Here is a 23,530-nt window from a genome sequence, read left to right as displayed (position 1 = left end):
TAGTGCTTTGTAATTTAACTGTTTCTTTCTTGTATTATATATTTATCTGTATATGATTTAACAGTTCATTTCTCGTTATATATCTAATTATCTTTATAAATAAATATATTGAATTATCAGCAATTTGGTTTTATCTCTCTAGAGAACCCTGTCTAACACAGCTTCCTAGATCTTTCCTCTGCTTCCTTTTACCTTCCTCCTGCTCCACCATTATGCTCGCCCTTCTTCTGCTTCTTAGTAATTCAACTCAGCTAGATTGCTGTTGCTCCAACAGCCCTGGGATCTCTACATCCTCCTCATTGTTGATTTTAATTCCCTAGTTGTTCCCCTGTCTATGCATTGTTTGGTCACGGTTCCCTTCCCCTGCCTCCTCCTACCCCCAAGTCCCTCTGGAACCATCTGTCCCATTGCTTTCTCCTACAGCTTGCTTCCCATGCTTCTCTTCCTCTCCCTCCCCCCCAAATAAAATTAATGAAAAACAATCCATGATGAACAAAATATCAAAATCTTAAATAAAGAGAGGATTTGACAGTGCTGCAATTAAGGTAAGCTGAATAAAGGGAATTGTACAAACACAGGTTCAGAGCCTCTCTTTGTTGGGGTCCCCCTGAAATGGTTTGCTCCAATGAGAGCTGCACTTAGCTCCCCCTAGATTTACACCAGTCTATCTCTGTTCTACGTTAGTAGCTGCTGACTCACCTGTGAAGCTGCAAAATCAAGTTTCTGAAGGCCTGTCAGGTAGCGGTTCCTTATTGTATCAACCTCTTGCCTCTTGCTATTCAGGAGTGCCTTGAAGGTAAGAATCAATTCAAGGTAGGAGGTGGGGGTGACGTAGTTGTGTCTGCGTAGTGTGTTGTAAAAATCGAGCGACAGAGTCCTCACGCTCTCCTGAAAATATTTGCACATGGAGACAACCCTGCCAAGGACATGAAGGTAGTTAGATAAGCCCCACTTCTTCCAGAGAGATTGAGCACAAGGTCAGTACAGACCTAAGAGTGCAGGAATGCACACATGACTATAGCCCATTCAAGTAAAAAATTGCCTAAAGAGAGTTCATCAGAGTCAAGATAGAGAAAGATCTTGGGCCAAACCAATTCCACCCCCAATCCCTTTAATGAATAACCAGACTCTCAGCAGCAGTTCTTCACCTTTGGTAGAGTGGCGAAGCCTCTGGCCTTTCCAGAACAATGTTTTTCACTGGATTAAATAAAATACATGCCACTCCAAAGAACAATGCTAGTCTTTGTTTTAAATAGTTTTCTTTTAAAACATAAATTTGTGACTTAGTAATCTATTTGCTTCTTAACTAGAGCATTAAATCAGGGATTGGAACACTTTTTCTGTAAAGGGACAGATAGTAAACACTTGAGACTATAGGCCACACAGCCATTGTCACAACATACTCAACTCTCCTTTGTAGTAAGAAAGCAGTCCCACAATATGAAAACCAATGGGAATGGCTATGTTCCAATACACTTGTACTTACAAAAACAGGTTGTATCCTAGATTTTGACCGGAGGCCATAGTTTGCTGAGCCCTGGGTTAAATAACTACCATTGTTTTAAAGGAAACGATATACTGAGGTACCTAAAATGGCTGAATGAGTTCTGAAAATAGCCCTTATCCTACTGGTAACCAAAGCACAGACTCTGCAAATTCTACTGGGTTTTGCTGCATACATTCTTGATTTGAAGGACGTGTAAAATACTAGTTAGACCACAGTGAAAATGAAGATGAAATTTTCCACCTTTATATTTGCTGATCCCTCACATCCCAGCCCTGAACATATAGTCACCCCAGGTTAAGAAATTTCCTTGGAGAATAAAGTTCAAAGTCTTCAGAACAGTGTACAAGGGCAGCAACATTCTTACCTTTGTTAAACATCTTAATTTTTCTTTTGTTCATTGAATAAACATTCATTGAGCTTGTTATGGACCACCGGATACCTGCTAGGACTAAGGATGTGGATACAGACACAGTACGTGGCATGGTCCTTGCCTGCATGGAATTCCCTGAATGGCCTACAGTCTTGTCTCTTTCCTTGCTCTAGCTAAAATTAAGTGCTTTGTTTTTTGGGTTTGTTTTTGGTGTTTTTTTTGAAGACCTGAGATTTATAAATAAAAAAGTAAGCTTTTTTTCATCATTCCCCAAACCAAGTTTCATTGCCTTGGCAGTGATGGCATCCTTGTTGAGCACGCATGCTCTAAGATTACTGAAGTAGCTATATTATATCCATCCCTCATAGCTATGACAAGAACATGTATGGCATAATTCTAACCATGTAATTTTGTCCTTTTGCAGCAGAGGTGTTTTATTAAATGTACAACTACATGTAGTTTGATTTTTAAAAGTATAAGACCTTTTTTCTATTAAATTGAGAAGTCTTTGAAATAACAGCAAAAATAGAACCGCCATCTAGATTTTCTATTGCAGCTAACACTTACTCTATTCGAATGTTGTCCTCGAGAGCCACATCTTCCAGGAATTTGTTAGCCACTAACTCCAGGGCATCTGTGGGCCAGGACTGGAACCAATCAATCGTGCAGCAGTTGATCAAGGAAGGGAACATCCGCAGGCGGTTCCGGAAGGCATCACCAATCGGACTCATGGCTTATGGAAAGCAAGTTCATTAGTTGTATTCCCCCAGGGGAAAAATAGGTATTTTTAAGGGTGCTAGTTGGACCAGGTTGGGGGGTGGGTGGGTAGTCTATGCTTCCCTTTCTCATTCCAGGTATGTAATTGGGAATAGCCAAGCTAAGTGTGTGGGAGGCTCAAGGGGATTTTTGAATAATTTTATGCAATATGGTAATGGGATCACAGCACCTAACAATCATCTTACTGGCTTTTCATACCACAGTTGTCCTTTCCAGACCCTTCCGATAATGTCATCGCCAGGATAGTTTGAATTCTTTGCCCTTCTTTCTCTTTTTGTACCAACAGGCAGAGCAATGGATAACCCATAGGTGCTGATTGCAGTTGTGTGGGCCATGAGCTTTTATCTGACTCCATTCTCCCTCCAACCAAAAATCTTGGGCTGTATGCTCTGAATTCCATTCCTTGGTTCTTTGGAGTCAGTGTGGTAGAGGATACATGAGCAGATTACAAGAGCAGGATACGTGAATGGAATTGTGAGGAGATCAGTGTGGCTGAAGAACACACGGAGAAGGGAAAGCTTGGTTCTGAGATGTGGGGGAGAGGAAACTGGATAGTGAGGTAGGGCCCTTTCTTATAACAAAACACCATATGATAGGAATGTTCATCTTTGTCATAATGGACAGCTGAGAGAGAGAGAGAAACATATTTGCAATAAATGGGGAAAAGCATCCTAGTTCAGAAAACTAGAAAGGTCCAGAAGAGGCGATGCGAGTGGATATAGATAGCACAGTTAGGTTGAAAGGGTTGGTCCTGGGTGACATAATGGTAGCTTAGCTAATGTGAAAGTGGTTGGCATGGAGATAAATGGGAAAAAATGAAAGATATTTGGGAGGTAAAAATCAACAGGACTTAGTAATAAGAAAACCAAACAGAAACTTAGTCCATTGCCATCAAGTCATTTCTAATGCAAAGCAATCCCATATAGGTTTTTTGAGGCTAAAAATTTTACAGGAGAAACATAATTTCATCTTTCACCTATACATGAGCCGGCAGCTTTGAACTGCTGACTTTGTAGTTAGCAGTTCAACGCTGGGAGAAAGACATTAAACACAACTCCTAGGTTTCTACAACCAGAGAAAAAAGTTAGACTCTGCTTACGTCTTACCAAGGACAATGTGAAGGTTCTTTTTCACTCTCTCGATAAAGAAATTATACATAGAAAGAGGGCTGATTTCCATCCTCTCTCCTTCTGTCCTGACCGCCGTTTGCATCTTTTCAACAATGTCAGCCTTCTCGTCAGCCGGGAAGATGTTGGGCACGTCACCTGTGTTCAGAAGCATGTTGATGTCCTCCACGAAGGACTCGTCCTTGATCTGGTTATCGGCAAAGAGGAACACAGTGTTCTTGATGGCCACGCCAACTTGCAGCATGATCTTCTTTAAGTCCTCCCGCCACTCGTTGCTTGTGTAGTTCTTGGTGATCTCGATCTGGTACAGTTCGTATGAGTTCATGAACGTGGACAGTTTGGTGGCACTCTGCCGCCCACTGCCTCCAATGCCCACCAAGAGCAAGTGGCCTTTGCTCTGCTTCAGGACCCTGCAGATCCGGGAGATGTGCTCAATGGCAAACCTGAACATGACCAAGGACATGGGAGCCTTGCTGATGTTGTTGAACTCTTCCAGGTAGGACTCCATGACCACTGTGAGCTGTTTCAGGTCCGTGATCTCATCATAGATCTTCTGGTCACTGTCTGGATGGGAGAAATCTCCAAAGAAGAGGCTACGAATGTTATCATCGGCGATCTTTCCCGTGGGTGACAGGTGGATGAGGACCTGCGAGAAAGGCGAGACTCATCTAAGCATTTAGTCAGTGGCCCAATCAGATGTCAGCAGGAGATGTGGAGGGAGGGAACAGGGAACAGAATGTTTCTTCTGACAACATTCTTCAAAAGTCATGGTTTACCAACAGTTTTAGTTTTTTAAAAAAAAATACATACATATGTGTGTGTGATTATAAAGAATATGATGAAAGGACATTAGAGATGGAGTATGAAAGCAAGGATCAGTCTGTTTTCTCGGTGGTTAAAATATTTGTGGTTCAAACCACTGACCTTGTGGCTAGCATTTCAACACTTAACCCCCTGCCATCACCTCTCTCTCTCTCCCTCTCTTCCTCCCTTCCCTCTCTCTCTGCCATAGAGTTGATTTGAACTCATAGTAACCCTATAGTATGAGGATAAATGTCTCTGTGAGTTTCCAAGACTGCGATTCTTTATAGGAGTAGAAAACCTCATATTTGTCCCAAGGAGTGGCTGGTGGTTTCAAACTGCTGATCTTGTAGTTAGCAGAGTCCAATGGCAACCCACCAGGGCTCCTTTATGGAGACTAAGACAAGTGTATTACTGATAGAGTTTGTCTGTAGCCATCTACTACGCATCACAGGATATGTTTAGAAGTTCTTCGTGTGAAATAAACTTGCATGCATGAACTGAAAAAAAAAATTGTGGTCAGATTGTAAGACACCTCCCCCCACCCTGAAAGGTAACCATAGGCTGTTACCACTGTTTATGTGCTTGCTCCTACAACACATAGAAACCCAAGCACTCCCCCTGGTCTCTACTCCCTGTGCTAAATTAGTGATGCTTTAGAAGCTTCTGCTGGGTGAAACTGGTAATACTGTGAACTTAGCTTCTGGGTTTAGCATACAAACTCTTGCCATTTTGTTTCAATTTTCATCCAATTTTTAAATTTTTATTAAAAGATCATTTTATTGGGGGCTCTTACAGCTCTTATAACAATCATATATCAATTGTATTGAGCATATTTGTACATATGTTGCCATCATTCTTTTCTAGACATTTACTTTCTATTGAACCCTTGGTATCAGCAACTCTTGTTTCCCTCCCTGTCCCCTCCCCCCACCCTCATGACCCCTTGATAAATTATAAATTATTATTATATCTTACACTGACCACTGTCTTCCTTCCCCCACAGTTTGTATTGTTCATCCCCCTGGAGGGTGTGTGTGTGTCTAAGTATGTGTCGATCATTGTGATCGGTTCCCCCTTCCTCCCCTCTGCTCCCCACCTACCCTGTACCCTTATGGTATTGCTACTCCCATTCCTGTGCCTGGATTCTGTGTGCCATGGACTCTTATCTCTTATCTGTACCTGTGCACATGTTCCGGTCTAACCCACAGTGAAAGGCAGTACTGGGGTCATGACAGTGTGGGGTGGAGAAGCCTCAAGGAACCAGAGGAATGTGGTGTGTTTCATCAGTGCTTTACTGAGCCCTGGTTGACTCATCCCTTCCTTGTGACCCTTCTGTGAGTGGGTGTCCTATTGTCTACAGATGGGTTTTGGGTCTCTGCTCCAGCAATTTTTATCTAAAGAAACTACAACTTTTTAGCAATGGAGGCATAATGATATAAATATAAAAGTTTAAGTTTAAAAAATATATATATATAAATGGAAAGTGTTCATAGATGGACTCTCATCATGAACGTTCACATAATATCAGGGCCTCAATCAAACCATGAAACCCATGGTACCTTTCTTCACTCACAAATTAATTGAACCCCCAAATATACTTTAATTCAATCATAATAAATTTCACTATGCTATAAACCATTTTGAATGATCCAAATTTATATATTACTATGGAAGTAATGGTTCTGTTGAGAATATGGGTGGCTATAAGGCAGAACAGACTGGGCGACATCTAACAATAACAATGAAACAGAAATAAAGGTGTAATAAAGAAAAAATTACCAATTCAAATGACTAATTCATTCAGTCTTATTTCTCAGGAGCCAGAGAGTGCAGCTGTTAGTTCGCACTGGGAACAGAACCTAAAATCCGAGACTACTTGGTCAAACACTTGGGTCCATTCCTGAAGCCAAATTATCACAGAGAATGAGTTACCTTTTCCATGGTCTGCTTAAAGCAATTGGCAGTGGTTTCCTTCACCATGTTGAAGAAGACCTGTCTGTCATCATTGTCAATCAGACGGTCATAGAAGACTCGATAAACCTCATGAATCCAAAGCCGGATAAATTTTTCTACGTCCTGAAAATCCAGAGACAGGAGATAGTTTTCAATTAGATTTGGCTGTGTTGATGTAAAGATTAAATGTGGCAATGCTTATAAACTACTTGGCACAATGCCTAGCATAGACCAAGTGCTTAATAACAGTTAACGGTTATTATTTACATTGTATCATCCGCAGACCCAAGGATACTGCTGAATACCAGAAATCATAGTGGCTGACCTTTAGGTGGGTATGAGGGCAGAGCAGTACTCCTTGAATCACCCGTGAGAAATCCCTCAAGTTAAAGACATAATGTGACTTGGAGGGAGTTGGCAAGAAATTCTCTACTGCAGTCTTATAAATTGTCATAGTAGCTTGCACCAGCATCTTTCCATACCTTGGGGAGACGAAGAAGATAGATCTGTCAATGGGAGATTCAAATGGAGGGCCCTCAGGTCTATTGCTTAGAAGACACCGAAGCTTACCTTAAGAATGACACATCAAACCCTCTCCCAAAGTGCCAGTCAGCGATAGAACTGAAAATCTTGGTTAAAATTTCATCCTCAAAGCCACTGATGGAAATGATATTCAGATGGCGAGTGAATCGCCCTGGAAAGCAAGCACATATCGGAGTGTACACGTTATGTTCACATACACACGTTATGTTCACGCGTACCTCGCAGCCCTCAGCAACCAGTACTTCACTTGTTGGCTCTATGCTTTAGCTACATATCTTTAAACGCATCTTAGTATAAACTAAGACACTGATACAGAAAGTCTCATCAAACCATTGTATTCTTCAGTGATTCATCTTAGGCATGTTATCAGTGGGGGGACCAAGTGCCTGGAGAGGGATATCCTACTTGGTAGAGAGTCAGTGAAAAAGAGGAAGACTCTCAATTAGATAGATGGACACAATCGCTGCAATAATGGGCTCCAACATCAGAGCAATTTACAACCATTCTGTCGTCCATTGGATCACTATGAGTCAGGACCGACAGATAGTATCTAATAACCGTTATCATCTAGGCCAGGAAACAGAGCTGTGCCGGCCCTTCGCAGAAGCCCCTTTATTTGCCCCAAAGTGACTACTGTCCTGACTTCTACAGTTTGTTTTTATAGCTTTCCTTCCAATTCAGTAAGTATATCTTTTAAATTTCTTTTAATCCATAGGTTCCACCTCTATCTCTTTCTCTGATCTTTAGTCTTTGGAAAATATGGGCAGTTTGACCTATTTAAGTTCCCCACAGTCAGGATTTTGCTGGTTGTATATTCATGGTACACTTTATCATGTTCTTCTCTCCTCTCTTATTTCCTACCCATTTGTAGCTGTCTCCAGAGCCCTGCTCGGACAGCAGGTCTACGACCCCTTTGACAAGAGGCTAGCTGGTGGTATGCTCTTTTATCTGAAGGCACATGCTGATGTCTTTCCTTTTGTGGTGTTGGCAGCTACTGCTGCTCAATGACTAGAGGCATCAATTCACCAAGGATTGCTAAGTGATGCTATTTTATCATTTCCTTTTCATTTTCCCTCATCTATTACTTGGTTATAAAATAATACACTAGATATAAGAAAGTAAGGATACATGCTTGCTTCTTTCCATGTCTTTATCAGTTCAAGATGATTTGGATCCCTATCTTTCCCTGAATATTACCACTGTTATTGTTATTGTGGACTTATAGATTTAAATGTATATTGATTCATTTCAACCCATTATTGAAATTCAAAGTTTCCCATCTTTGATCAGTTGGGTCCTCTTTATGTTAACTCCTGAATCCTTTTGATATGGTCCTAGTAGTCAACATTAACTTTATTATCTAATATATTTTTGACAGTTTAAAATTTTTTTAACAGTTTTATTGGCACTTAATTCATCTAATATATTAAGGTGCTCCAGGAATATCTTATATTTTTCCTCTCCCAGACATACAGTCAGTTATTTCTTCAAGACACCTTGACTTACTTCAGTTGAAAAGTATATTTTAAGACTACAATTTGGGTTCTAGGCATGCTTATTACTAGTGGATTATCACACTGGACACTAGTAGACAAAATAAGTATAATTGATTTTACAATTCAAAGTCAAGATCATAGGGATTTTTTGAGCCTCTGGTATAAGGTCTTCAAAAAACAAACAAATAATGGTAAATGCACACGAAACATTTATGCCTAGGTTAAAAACTTTTTTTGCAACCAAACAAACTCCTACTAACTTGTATGGCATATTTGAACTGGATCTTGTGTGTCAAAGAATAAGAAATTAGTTTGAAAAGAGCAACATGAATTCTGCTAAAATTGAAGCCAGAACAAACACAAAATTTAGGGCAAAACTTGTGGGGGAGCATCATTAAATCAGAAATGCTCTATTGAAAACTTTATGGGGACAGTGCCCCCAAAGAAACCAGCAGGTTATAAATGGACAACTGGGTTTACAAAGGTATGAGACAAGGTTGAAGATGAAGTCTACAGCAGCAAACCACTCACATCAATGGTCAAGAAAAAAATCATCTTTTTGATGAAGAAGACTGACTGACTGTTAACAGCAGAAACTATCAGCAACACCATAGACATTTCACCTGATCCAGCTGACACAAGTCTGACTGATAAAATTGAGCAAAATTGCTCAAGATTCTAAAGCATTTCTTGGAGCGTTGTAATGGAGATGAAGCATAGTTTTTCCTTATTTTCCTTTCCTAACCCTTCTGATTTTGTTCTTGCCTAAATGCAACCCTTAAAACAAAGCACAATGCAATGGGTACCAACAGGTTGAAGTGGTCCAATCAAGGCAAAAGTAGATCAGTCAAGAATAAAGGTCATGGCAACAGTCTATTTTCATTTTCATGCTGAGGCATGTTGCTTGTTGGCTTTTTGGGCTAAAGAACAGTAATATCAGTTTATTATGTTTTGAGAAAGTTAGCCAGGGCTTAAGGAGAAACCTCCCCTGGAAAAGCTTCCCAAGAAAGTCCCTCTCCACCATGACAAAGTTACTACTTATTTTTCTCATCAAATAAGGTCAATTTTGTTTCTATGGGACATCAATCTGTCTTGGAAGACATACAGCCAAAATGCTCCTTAGAAGCAATGAGGATAAGACCTCATCTCACGTACTTTGGGCATGTTATCAGGAAAAACTAATCACTGGTAAAATACATCATGCTAGGTGGAGGAGCAGTGACAAGAGGAAGATCTTGATACAATGGATTGATGCAGTGGCTGCAATGATGGGCTCAGACACTAAAAGCAATGGTGAGGGCTGCACAGGCTGGTATGTCGATTCTGTTGTATACAGGGTCGCTATGAGTTGCAACTGACTCGATAGCATCTAACACAACCACAACCGCAACAGGAATTCATTTGGCATCCAACTTACAGTTCTGATTCGACTCCTTCTGACTTCTTTGTTTCCTAATCTTAAAATAAAATCTTTGAAGGATGCTCATTTTTCTAAAATTTAACCACTGGTGTGGTTAAATTCCCAAGATTCTCAGGTGTGTGTGTGTGTGTGTGTGTGTGTGTGTGTGTGTGAGAGAGAGAGAGAGAGAGAGCGAGAGCGAGAAAGAGAGAGAGAGAGAGACAGACTAGGGTGACAATTTTTGGAGTAGAGATTACATTCAACAATTCATACATATTTTGTTTCATCTCATTGATTGCAATCCCTATAATGTAACATCATGTATCATACTTCCTTCCTGTATTTCCCCCCCCCCAATCCTCCTTCTTTCCTAACCCTTCGGATTTTGTTCTTGAGTAAATGTTTCCTTTGGCCCCTTAGTTCGCTAGAGATGGATGGAATGCATTGCTTTTACAAAAGTGTCTTTAGCTTGATGGGAGCGTATGTTGAGAAACGTTTTATTTTTTATTTCATTTTCCCACTAATTTTGGATGTTTCATTGTATTTTATCTTTATTTTTTTTCTTCTACACTGATACTCCTGATTCTCACAAGGAATAATAGAAATAGAAAATCTCAAAATTACTCATTTTCCCAGTTCGACTTTACAGTCTGATTAAAACAGTATGCTATGAGCCTCGGTGGCAGAATAGTCATGCTCTTGGCTACAAACTATAAGGATGGTGGTTCAAACCCACTCAGCAGCTCTGCAGGAGAAAGAATGCAGCCAAGAAAGCTCTTTGGAGGTAGTTCTTCTATTACATGGGGATTTGACAGTACCCACTAACAACGACATAACCACCACCAGTCATAACTGGAAAGATTAAAAACAGTAATACATACTACCCATATTTCTACCCTCCTCGCTTGTTTGTTATATATCGGCATCCTGAGATCATATAGTCTTTACATATTATGATCGCTCTCATAGAGTTTTAGTTGAAGAAATAACCATGTATTTAATGCTCACTACTAGTCATCATGTGATGCCTCTCTAGGCATTTTGATGGTTTAAAACCCATTTTTGAGCAGATGCCTTAAGAAGGGATTACGGGGACAACAGTCTCCAAGTTGATCAAACTTTTCCTTTTATAGTAGAGCATGTGAAGTGTTCTTGGCTATGAAATCCTTGACCCTTATTTAATCTCCATGAGTATCTTAAATATGGTATTCCATTTTGTTCCGGCATGATGTGTTGACAAGTTAAACTTACCTAATTTATTGCCCTTATAAGTACTCTTTGCCCCCCAGAAGTCCAGAAGATTATTTTTTCTTCATTGTTTGCTATTGTTGTGAAAATATACAACAAAAGATTGTGGAATTTTTCCATGAATTTTTGAAGCCCCCTCATGGAAAAATGCCATTATTTTTTAATCTCATTTTCCCCAAACTTAAAAAAAACCAACCCATATTCTACATTTGCCAATTCAACATTTTTGGGTATGTGATTTAGTGATATCAATGAATCATGTTGTGCAACCATCACCTATAATCACTTCCACATTTCCCATCACCATAAATCATACTTTTTTTTTTAGTAAGGTTTAGTAGTTTTACTAGCCAGGAGCCCTGGTGGCACAGTGGTTATGTGATGGACTATCATCAGTTTGAAAATACCAGCCTCTCTTTAGGAGAAAGATGGGGCTTTCCACTCTTGTAAAAAGCTACAGTGTCAGAAACTCCAGTCTCAGTCTGCTCCCTCCTACAGGGTTGCTATGAGTCAGAATCAACTCAATGGCAAGGAACTGGAGCTTGAGTTTTACTAGTATCTGCGTATGTCTTGGTGGTGATAATCTTGAATAAATCTTCTTAGGTACAAAATTTTGTTGCTGGAAGGTGCCATTGAGCTGGTTTTGACTAGCAACCCTATGCATGGCCCTATGTCATCTTCACAAATTGTTGCAGCCACTGTAACAATCCATCTTGTGGAGGGTCTTCCTGGTTTTAGTTGTCTCCCTGCTTTACCAAGCATGATGTCCTTCTCTAGGAATTGGTCTCTCCTGATACCATGTCTGAAGTACTTGAGATCAAGTCTTATCATCCTTGTTCTAAGGAGCATTCGGGCTGTACTTCTTCTAAGGCAGATTTGTTTGCTCTCTTGACAATCCATGGTACCTTTAATGGGCTTCACCAGCAACAAAATTCAAATGCATCAACTCTTCTTTGGTCTTCCTTATTCAATGTCTGACTTTCACATGCATCTGTGGCCATTGAAAATGCCATGGTGTGGGTCAAGCATACCTACGTCCTAAAAGTAACATTCTTGCTTTTCAGTACCCTACAAAGGTCTTGTACAGCAAATTTACCCAATGTAACACATTTGATCTCTTGACTGCTGCTTCTACAAGCATCGAGTATGGCTCTAAGGAAGACAAAATCTTTGATAACTTCAACCCTTTCCCAGTTTATCATAATGTTCACTTATTGGTCCAGTTGTGAGGATTTTGGTCTTCTTTACATTGTCGCAGTCCATACTGAAGGCTGAATCCCTATTCTTTATCAGCAAGTGCTTTAAGTCCTGCTTAAAGGTCATGTCATCTATATATTACAGGTTGTTAATAAACCTTCCTACAATCCTGATGCAACATTCTTCTTCATATCATCTTACTTCTCTGCTTACTTGCTCAGGACACATATTGGTTAAGTATGGCAAGAGGATACAACACCTTTCCTGGTTTTAAACCATATAGTATCCCCTTGCTCTTTTTCTACAACTGCCTCTTGATCCATGGACAGATTCCATATGAACACAATTTTTCTGGAATGCCTGTTGTTTTCAAGACTATCTACAATGTGTAATGTTCCACATAGTCAAATACCTTTGCCTAGTCAATGTAACCTCTTTCTGGTATTCTCTGCATTTGGCAACAGTGCCTGTTGTTTCACATCCTCTTCTGAATCCAGCCTGAATTTCTGGCAGCTCCCCACCAATGTACTGCTGCAACCCTTCTGGAATGATGTTTAGCACACTTTTACCTGCATGTGATATTAGTGAGACTGTTCTGCAATTTACACATTCTGCTGGGTCTCTTTTCTTTGGAATGGGTACAAATATGAATCTCTTTCAGTTAGTTGGCCAAGTAGCTGTCTTTCCCATTTCTTGGCCTAGATGAATGATTACTTCCAGTGCTTCATCAGCATATTGAAACATTTCAATTGTTATTCAGTCAAATCATAAAGTCTTTTTAGCTAATGCTTTCAATGCACCCCGGACTTCTTCCGTCAGTACCATTGGTTCTTGATCACATCCTATCTCGAAATGGTTACATGTCGACTAGTTCTTTGTGGTATAGTAACTGTGTATTCTTTCCATTTTTGGGATGCTTCTTGTATCTATCATTCAATATTTTTGCACAAAGAATCTTTCAACATTGTAACACAAGGATTGAATTTTTTCTTCAGTTCTTTCAACTTCAGATATGCTGAGCATGTTCTTTTTAGTTTTCTAACTTTAGGTCTTTGTACATTTTCTTATAATACTTTACTTTGTCTGTTTGAAATTCCCTTTGAAACTTTATCTTCAGCTCTTTGACTTCATCATTTCTTCCATTTGCCTTAGCTGCTCTGTAATTAAGAGCAAGTTTCAGAGTCTCTTCTGACATTTGCTTTGATCTTTTCTTTCTTTCCAGTCTTTTAAATGATCTTTGACTCTTTTTATGTATGATGTTCTTGATGTCATCCTACAGCTCCTCAAGAGCTATGTCATTAGTGTTCTTGAGATGTGCTTGAAATTCAGTTGGGATACACTCAGTATTTTGCCCACAGCATTGTAGGTTTGGCTCGTGTGGACTTGTCTTAATTTTCTTCAGCTTCAACCTGAACTTCCATAGAGGCAATTGATGATCTGTTCCACAGTTGGCTCCTGGCCTCCTTTTAGCTGCTGATACTGAGTTTCTCCATGGTTTCTTCCGACAGATGTAGTCAATTTGATTTCTGTGTATTCCACCTGGAGAGATCATCTTGTGTTATTGAAAGAAGGTATTTGTGATGAAAACAATCTAATAAAATTCTCTCATGTGGCCTTATTCTCCAACTACTGTTCTTTACTCTGTTTCCAGCTTTTGCATTCTACTCACCAATAATTATCAACGCATCTTCAATGCATGTTTGGTCAATTTCAGACCGAGGATGTTGGTAAAATTCTTCAATTTCTACATGTATACCTTTATAGTGGTTGGTAAATAAATCTAAATAATAGTTGTATTGACTGGATATCCTGTCACAGACAGCATTGTACTTCAAGATATATCTTGAAATATCCTTTTTGATCATGAGTACAATACTATTCCTCTTGACTGTCATTCCCAGCATTAAACCATATGGTTTTCTGACCCAAAATGGCCAATACCAGTCAATTTAAGCTCACTAATGCCTAGATTATCAATCTTTATGCATTTCATTTCATTTTTTATTTCTAATTTTCTTAGATTCATACATTGTACATTCCAAGTTCCAATTACTAATAGATGTTTACAGTTATTTCTTCTCTTTTTGAGTCATGCCCATCAGCAATGCAGGTTCCAAATGCTCTACTCTCCAAGCTCTTCTCCATCCATGTCATTATGATTGACTCTATTTTCCTCAGTCATATTTTGAGTGGCGTCTGACCTGAGGGGCTCATCTTCTGGCACTATCTATGACAATGTTCTGCTACTCGTCATGAGGTTTTCAGTATCTGAGAATCCATAATGAACATTTTCTGTGGCAAATTCCTCAGAAGTGGACAGCCTATTTCTTCTTGGTAGTATGGTCTTAGTCTGGAAGGTCTGGTGAAGCCTGTTCACTTTGGGTGACCCTGATGGTATTTGAAATACCAATAACATAGTTCCCAGCATCACAACAACACAGAAGCCACCACAGTATAACAAACGGTGGCAAGTGGTGGAGGTACACAATAAATCGGGTCTTTCAATACATAATTTTCAAATAGAAATTATTTTATTTTAGGAACATTTTATTAGATTATAATTTTGGTTCTATTTCTGTACTTTGAATTTTTTCTTCAGATACTTATATTTGTTATATGCTGAATTTTCTTGGCCTAACTTGAATGGGAGTCCTGGTAGTGCTCTCTGGGTATGCATTGGACTGCGAACCATAGGTGGGCAGTTCAAACCCACTAGTTGCTCTGTAAGAGAAGTGAAGGTATTTGCTCCCATAAATATTTACAGTCTCAGAGACCCTAAAAAGGGTTGTTTTGAATTGGAATAGACTGAATGACAGTGTGCTTCTAAAATGCCAATATTGTCACTCTCTATCAAAATCTTTTAAAACATATCCTCATATCTTTTTGATTAAAAAATTTCCTTAAAATTTTGTATTGCTTATGGCATTATTTTTTTAAATCGTTTTATTGGGGGCCTGTACAACTCTTACCATAATCCATCCATTGTGTCAAGCACATTTGTACATTTGTTGCCCTCATCATTCTTAAAACATTTGCTTTCGACTTGAGCCCTTGGTATCAGTTCTTCATTTTTCCCCCTCCTTCCCCCCTCCCCCTCCCTCATTAACCCTTGATAATTTATAAATTATTATTATTTTGTCATGTCTTACACTGTCCGACGTCTCCCTTCACCCATTTTTCTGTTGTCTGTCCCCCAGGGAGGGGGTTATATGTACATCTTTGTGATCAGTTCCCCCTTTCCACCTCACCTTCCCTCCACCCTCCTGGTATTGCCACTCTCACCACTGGTCCTGAAGGGATCATCTGTCCTGGATTCCCTGTTTCCAGTTCCTATCTGTACCAGTGCGCAGCCTCTGGTCTAGCCAGATTTGTAAGGTAGAAATGAGATCATGATAGTGCGGGGGGAGAAGCATTAAAGAAGTTGAGGAAAGTTTTATGTTTCATCATTGCTACACTGTGCCCTGACTGGCTCGTTTCCTCCCCGCAACCCTTTCGTAAGGGGATGTCCAGTGACCTACAGATGGACTTTGGGTCCCCACTCTGCACTCCCCCTCATTTACAATGATATGATTTTTTGTTTTTGATGCCTGATCCCTGGTCCCTTTGACACCTCGTGTTATGGCACTATTTTTTATTTTACTTTGTGTTCCTTCTAGTATAGGCTTCCTTTCTAAAACAATGTTTCTTTTTCAATTTTTTAAGTGTCACAATCCAATTTCTGAGTTTTCCTAACAACTACTTATGTTGTTCTTTCATGCTTTATATCATTTTGTCAATTTATTTTAGATTATTTTAAAATTGTAAATGTCAATTGTATCTGTTTTCATTTATGTATTTAACGTATCTTTCAATTGTGCTTTTGAGGTGACAATATCACTCTGTTCTTTATTCTCTTCATTCTTATAGTAAATCCCCACCCCCACCTTGCCATGCTTGATAGCTGGTAGCTGGCCTGGAATTGATTAGCAAAGGTATGGGTTCCCTGCTGAAACGAATTCATGAAATATCAACACCAGAGCTCACTCCATGACCACGAGGGAGCAATACAGTGTATTCCTGGTGGTCTTTGGGCATTAGGTTTGTTATGGGGTCTTTGCATGTTTGTAATACAGTCCAGAAACTATTAGTTTCTCTGCAAATGTTAGTTATTCTAACATGCTGTGATGTATGCTAGAAACAGAGCTCATTTGATAAGTGAGGTTTTACATAGAAAGAAACCATGTACCAAGCTTCTCTCCTTCTTACTGGTGAGAAAAATATCGAATTTATAAAAGATAGCTATCTAAGATCATGTTGTATTCAAACCCCAGCTAAAGTCACTCCGAGAGTCTATCCTTGACGTGGAAGTGATAGCGTGGGGACCCAAGGGAGACCATTCATGCCATGTTCCATATTTTACAGATGAGAAAGTTGACCACTGGAGGAAAAGAAACTTGCACAAGATCAGATAGCAACTTAATATTTTACAGAATCAAATATTCAGATGATTTTAAGATTCTAACTATATATATATCAGAATAAAAATTAAAAATACTTGTAGACCTGGATTGAGTTGTACTTATTCCAAACTGTTAGGTATCAGGGCCAAAATAATATTCTCTTTCTTTTCTTTCTTTTTTGTCTTCCCTTCCTATTCCACACAAGTTCCAACATGAAGTCCTTCACTGTCACTCCCTGGAGCTAACTCAAGCCCCTTCATCTGCAGCTTAGGCACACTGTACTCAACCCTCGGTCAGAACAGCGTCACTCCCCCACTCATGAAGGTGGTCAGGCCCCCTAGTGGGTGAAGAGGAATAAACTCTCTGGTTCACATACCGGTAATGTCATTCCTTCCGCCGCCAGGAGGCCCCATCGCTGTCACAAGCAGTACATCTGCAATGTCCAGTCTATTTGTGTCCTTTTTATCAAACCAATAACCATGGTCAATCCATTGTCTCAAGAGCTCAATGGGGGGCTGGGCCCCATACACCTCTTTGGCTGGCATGTTGAGGTCATCTGTGGAAAGGAGTCAAATCCACACATTATAAGTTCATGATCCCCTGGTCAAACCTGCTCAAACACGACGCAACAGATGACCATTCTCTCCCAGAGAGGAGTCTGGGCCCAGCTGTTCCATCTCCACTCTGCATAGGTTCTCAGCAAGTGGACATTCTGACTGGAGGAGAACGGGGTTTTCTTGGGTTCTGGACTCCCTCACTGAGATTTCTGCCTTTTGAAGCTTTAAGGGTGCTGGATAGCATCCTTGCATAGCACACATAGGAATTAATTTTCCCCATACCCTCAACTACAACATATTGACTACCTATTGAGTTTGTTCATTGCTAGGGTTAGGCAATCAGCCATGATCCCAGTCGACAGAGTTTTTAAGTTGAGCTCTATTGGGGGCAAGAATTTTGAAGTAGGGTTTTTAACAGCAACCACCAAATAGCAAGTCTCGATGGAATCTTCCTCCGTGGCAGGGGTTACGTGTTTACTAATAGTACTTCTCAGTCCTGGCACATGGGAGGCAATCAAGAAACTGGAGGCTCTTTTCCTTCCCTCTTCAATCTTGACTGAATGCCCAGCTTGGGTCAGGCAAATTTTGGGAGCTATACACACATTGTTTCGTCCACTCTGAACAAAGGAAGTCTTACCTACACATTTGCTAGATGTGAAAAAAAGTTAAGTCATAATATCCCTCAGGTTGAAAAATGAGATTCTGGAAACAGATTTGTTTGGCTATATAGCTTAAATGGTTATTTGATAAATGATAAATAAAAGAAGGGAGAGAAGGATGGAGGAATGTCAACTGAGGGAACAAACATGAGACTTTCTACAGGAAAAGGGTTCAAGGCAGAAGCACAGCAAAGGCCTTCAGGTAGGTGTGCGAGGCAGCAAGGAGGCCTCATAACTTGGGTTCCTTAAATGAAGGTGAGCACAGCCTGAGACGGCTTGGAAGAGGTAACAAGGGCTGAAACCTTTTTCAATATTTTTGGGAAAGACTAAGCTATATTAAAGAGAGTTATTTTCTCTTTCTGAGAAAGAGTAAGAAGATTCCCAATGACTTTCTCTACCATAAAAGGTCTTGACTTGCTTCAAATTGTGTATATAACCTGATTGTATCCAAGTAGATGCCTTACCCACAAACACTATTGCTTTCCTCCCGATGGGAGGCCCAAAGAGGCCTTTCCTCCGCCGATCCAGCTTGGACATGATGATATCCTGCGTCTGATTGGCTGAGGTTCTGGCAGAGAAATTGATGCAGTTGGGAAGGTAGATATTTTTGGGAAGATGGAGAAGGAAATTGTTGGTGATTGCTGATTTGCCAGTGCCTGTGGGACCCACAAACAACATGGGGATCTCATGGTCCAAGTAGGTTTTCAAGAAGAAGGTCTGCCGGGCTGTCTCCATTGTGGGGATGATGAGTTCTGAGACCTGTACCACAAAAATGGGAGAGTTTTGTCTGGGTCATGACATTCAACTGCTGAATCCCAGCTCCATCCCATCATTGTGACTAATTAATATGTCCAGGGGTCTCAGTTTCTTTATCTATCAACTGATGAAATGAGCGCTAAATATGGCATCTCATTCAATGAGCTACTTTGAGGATTAAAAGAAATCAGACATATAAAGTGGGCATGCTTATCCCTGTTTTATAGAGGAAGCCAAGATCCCGAGATGGGCATCATTCCTAGGTAACACAGCATGTAAATAAAAGTCCAGGAAACTGAAATCAGATGTATCTGAATAAAAAGCGTACATTCTTAGCTGATACAAGCTGTCATATTATAAACAGAAGTTACAGTACAGATCGGCCCACGGTTGCTGCCCTTGGAGACTTTCTCTGAACCAAACTGCTTGCTGAACACCAGCAAGGTCCGCCTTCCAGACACCATATTCACTGCCTCACTTATTAGCATTCACGTGACTTAAGAGCCCCCATAGGCTGAGCTTGTTCTTGATCTAGTTTTCCCAATTATTTTGTAGACTTGGTTCTAATATTCATCTCCATTTCATCCCAGGCTTCTTCCTGCATGGGCATTGTACACTTCCTAGACGTCACCCAATTGAGTAATGGTTGACAAATAAAAATCAATCTTCCACTCAACAATTCATACACATTTTGTTTCGTGTCAAATTGCAATTCCCACCGTGTGACATCAATGATCCCACTTCTTTCCTGTTTTTCAAATTTGCATTCCTCCTGCTTTACCAATGCTCCCTGCCTTCTGAACTCTGTCCTGAGGCAAATTCTGCCCTTTTAAACAGTTCATGTGGTTGGTTATTCCAAGGAGTGCAAACTGTGCTAGTGCTGCTGTTTGCCTCATAGACCTGCCGATCCTTTTGCTGAACACTGAACCATGTAGGCAAGCACACTTCCAGGCCCGAGGAGTAACTACAGGCCATGTCTCAAAAGTCCCACCAGTGTCTCTCCATGTAGTGAGCCTGGTCATTTTATAATTTTGCATTTGCTTCACAATTTTCTATCACTTTATTCTGGATCTTCTAAGATGATATTTTAAAAGTAATTAATTAATTTTAGCAGTTTTATTGATACATAAATCACATATAATTCAATGTTTCAGTGCATTAAATAGAGTTGTACATTTATCACTCCAATCAAGTTTAGAAAATGTTGTTCATCCATCTATCTATTATTATTAGCTCCCTGTTTCCATCCAACCTTCCCTATCATAACTCTAACAAACTATTAATCTAGTTGTTGCCTCTATGGGTTTACCTATTCCAAGTTTCGTGGAAAGAAAATCTTGTAAGTAAAAAAAAGGAAACAGCAACAGTAATAAAAGACCCAGAAACTACAACAGAATAAAACACAGACAAACCTCAATCCAAAGGACAGACAAATGTACTAAAAACGAGAACAAGTTGAAATTGGGTTAAAAGGAAAAACAAATAGTAAAATGTTAAAATACTACCCTACCGTACCTGCAGCAATCCACATTCTAATGTGTTGTCTGGGGGACAAGACTCTTCATGTCTTTGGTCAATGGACCTAGGGAATCCAATGAAGGCTTAGTCCATGTGGGGACTCTGTAAAAAGATTTTGGGCTTCCCAGGTCATCGCATAGCTTTCTGTAAACTGGGGGCTCAGAATTTAAGCTCTAATACAGTCTCCCCCTCTGATCTTGGATTTTATTGTTAATAATCTTTAGTGATGCTGATGGAGGTGCTGCTTTTGTGCAGACTTAGATGACACCTCACTGAGATGGCTGCTTGTTTTAAGACAAGCCTTTAAAACTCTAGGCACTATTCTTTCTGATAGCCATGCACTATCTGATTTCATCACACCTGTATCTTCAGTGATCTCTTCATGAGGACCAAGTACTAAGATGATTATTTCAGAGTGGTCAGTAGTAGTAGCTGGGTACTATCTAGTTCTTCTGGTCTCAGGGTTGTGGAGTCTGAGGTTCAAGTGATACATTAGTTCATTGGACTAGTTGCTATACTGAAGGTTTCTATGGGCAAAATATTGAAGGATGTAGCAAGCATCAAAATAAAATGGAAGGAATACAGTCACAGTACCAAGATGAGATAATTGACAACCTACAGTCCTTTCAGGAGATGGCACGTGAAGGAAGAAGTTCAAGCTGCACTGAAAGCCTTTGCTCAAACCAAAGCTCCCTGAATTGATGGACTATCAATTGAAATGTTTCAGCAAGCTGATGAAGCACTGGGAGCACTGATTCACCTATGGCAAGGAATTTGGAATATGTCTATCCAGACAATCTAATGTAAGAGATCCATAGTTGTACCCATTTTAAAGGAAAATGACCCAACAGAATGTAGAAATCATAGAATAATATCATCAATATCATGTGCAAGTATAATTTTGCTGAAGATCATTAAACAACAGTTGCAATAGTATATTGCCAAGGAGCTGCTAGAAATTCAAGCCAGGCTCGGAAGAGGTTGTGGAACAGGGGATATTATTGTGGATGTCAGATAGATCTTCGCTGAAATCAGAAGATACGGGAAATACGTTCACTTGTGTTCTATTGACTATACAAAGGTATGTGACTGTGTGGATCATAACAAACTATGGATAGCATTGAGAAGAACGAACACTCCAGAATAGGTCATTGTGCTCACACAGAAACTGTACCTGAACCAGGATGCAGTAGTTCACACAGAACAAGGGAATATCTCCTAGTTTAAATTCAGCTTGCATTCTTTCATCATACTCATCAATCAATATGCCCAGCAAATAGTCTGAGAAGCTGGGCTGTCTGAAGAAGAACTCAGCATCAGGATCAGAAGAAAGCTTATTATCAATCTGTGACGTGCAGCTGGCATAACCTGGGTTGCTGAAAGGGCGGTAGCTTGAGGCACTTGCAGATAAAGATCATGAATTTACAGCCTTCAGTATGGATTATGACTCAATGTAAAGAAGACCCAAATCCTCCCAACTAGACTTCATGATAGATGGAGAAAAACTGAAGTTATCAGGTATCTCATCTTCCTTGAATCCGTCATCAATGCTCATGGAAGCAGCAGCCAAGAGATCAAATAACACACTGGATTGGGTAAATCTGCTGCACAAGACCACTTTAAAATATTGGAAAACAAGGATGATACTTTGAGGACTAAGGTGCTCCTGATCCAAGCCATGGTATTTCTAATAACGTCTTATGCATGGGAAAGTTGAACATTCAAACAAGGAAGACCAAAGAAGAATCAATGCATTTGAATTATAGTGCTGGTGAAAGTAACATGGACCACTAAAAGACACACAAATCTGTTTTGGAAGAAGTACAGCCAGAATGCTCCGTAGCAGGATGGTGACACTGCATGGCAAATACTTAGAGCACATGTAAGAGTACATCAAAAAGATTTTTTCCACACGGATTGAAATTGAGCAGGAGTTTTAAGTGAACCATCTACTAACCAGAAAACTTTAAAATCAGAAGCCCCTTTTCTGAGTGTTCTGACCAAGGAAATCTTTCAGAGGCAAAGATCCTTTGGGCTGAGATGACTGAGAGGTGAACTCAGGACTAAGACTAGCAAGCAACACCTATCTAATACCTAGTTTGTGCCCTGCATTTATGTATATCACCGTCAATTCTTGGAGCCATCCTGCAAGTAATTTCTCGTCTCTGATATAATTGTGTAAACAGAGGCAGAAACCATGGAGCTTGAATAGGGAAACCGGGTCTTTCTTATTCAAAGCCCATGCTTTGAAGGGTCAGTTTAGTCCACCTTTGAATTTCTTTCTACATAAAGCTCCTCAGAATGCTAAGATAGAACTGATTTTAATTCCTCCATCTTAGAGAACATTAAAGCAACTCTGGAAACCAAAATCCCTTGGTAAATGTCTCTCTTTTACCTTTGCATTAGCTGGGATCATTTCCTCTTCTTTGGTGATATACTCTGTCCATGCGTTCCAATGTCCACTACCTTGCTTAAGAAAATAGAAGTCATAGATGCTTCCTATACCACAGAGAAACAAAACATCATTAGCACATGAATTTTTTTATTTTATACTTGAAATATAAAATATAAATATATACTCATATTTCTATGTATTTTCCATATATATATCACCAGGCTGATACACATTTTTAAATGTATAATCAATATTGGCAGAGTTGTGACGTAACTTACACACTGCTGATACTATGAAAAATGGATCCAAACTTTAAAATGAGTAATTTTTTATATTGAAGCAATAGTTGCTAATGATATATAGTTATTTTTACTAATGTCAACAGCAAGTACTGAAAAGAACAAAAATAAAAGGTGATAAACACTCTGCATCCTACTCCAGAAGTAACCTAAAAAAAAAATCGTGGTTTGGTTGAAGTTTGAAAGTTTACAGAGCAAATTGGTTTTCCAATCTTCAATTCATGAACATTTAATTTTGTTACACTAATTGTAATTCCTTCAATGGTACAGCACTCTTCTGAGTCCTTCATGGGGGTCACGTCTCCATTTGGTCTTTTTCCCTCGTGCCTCCCGAGCTGTGTTTTGGGGCAAACGGTGTCGTTTTGGATTGGTGTGGTTAACGTTTCTCTTTTTTTTTTTTTAAACATTTTATTAGGGGCTCATACAACTGTTATCCCAATCCATACACACATCAATTGTGTAAAGCGTATTTGTACATCATTTCTC

General features: G+C 39.7%; 1 protein-coding gene across 1 annotated transcript in view; it reads right to left on the bottom strand.

The window, feature by feature from the left end:
* DNAH3 (dynein axonemal heavy chain 3) overlaps positions 1 to 23,530 on the bottom strand; it is a 210,881-nt gene that overhangs the window by 43,312 nt on the left and 144,039 nt on the right. The window contains exons 41-49 of the mRNA XM_030884374.2: positions 22,746 to 22,849; positions 18,541 to 18,835; positions 17,237 to 17,416; positions 7,109 to 7,232; positions 6,864 to 7,020; positions 6,518 to 6,661; positions 3,761 to 4,427; positions 2,445 to 2,610; positions 700 to 916 (exon numbers count right to left, since the gene is read on the bottom strand). Of these exons, the coding sequence (XP_030740234.2) occupies positions 700 to 916; positions 2,445 to 2,610; positions 3,761 to 4,427; positions 6,518 to 6,661; positions 6,864 to 7,020; positions 7,109 to 7,232; positions 17,237 to 17,416; positions 18,541 to 18,835; positions 22,746 to 22,849 (2,054 nt within the window). The remainder of the gene's footprint in view (positions 1 to 699; positions 917 to 2,444; positions 2,611 to 3,760; positions 4,428 to 6,517; positions 6,662 to 6,863; positions 7,021 to 7,108; positions 7,233 to 17,236; positions 17,417 to 18,540; positions 18,836 to 22,745; positions 22,850 to 23,530) is intronic.

Source organism: Echinops telfairi, unplaced genomic scaffold (assembly GCF_000313985.2).
Source record: "Echinops telfairi isolate 266 unplaced genomic scaffold, ASM31398v2 ScPeMD7_5;HRSCAF=22, whole genome shotgun sequence".
Lineage (NCBI taxonomy): Eukaryota > Metazoa > Chordata > Mammalia > Afrosoricida > Tenrecidae > Echinops > Echinops telfairi.
Note: the sequence above shows the minus strand (reverse complement) of the source record. Positions and strands in the feature narration are given on the sequence as shown.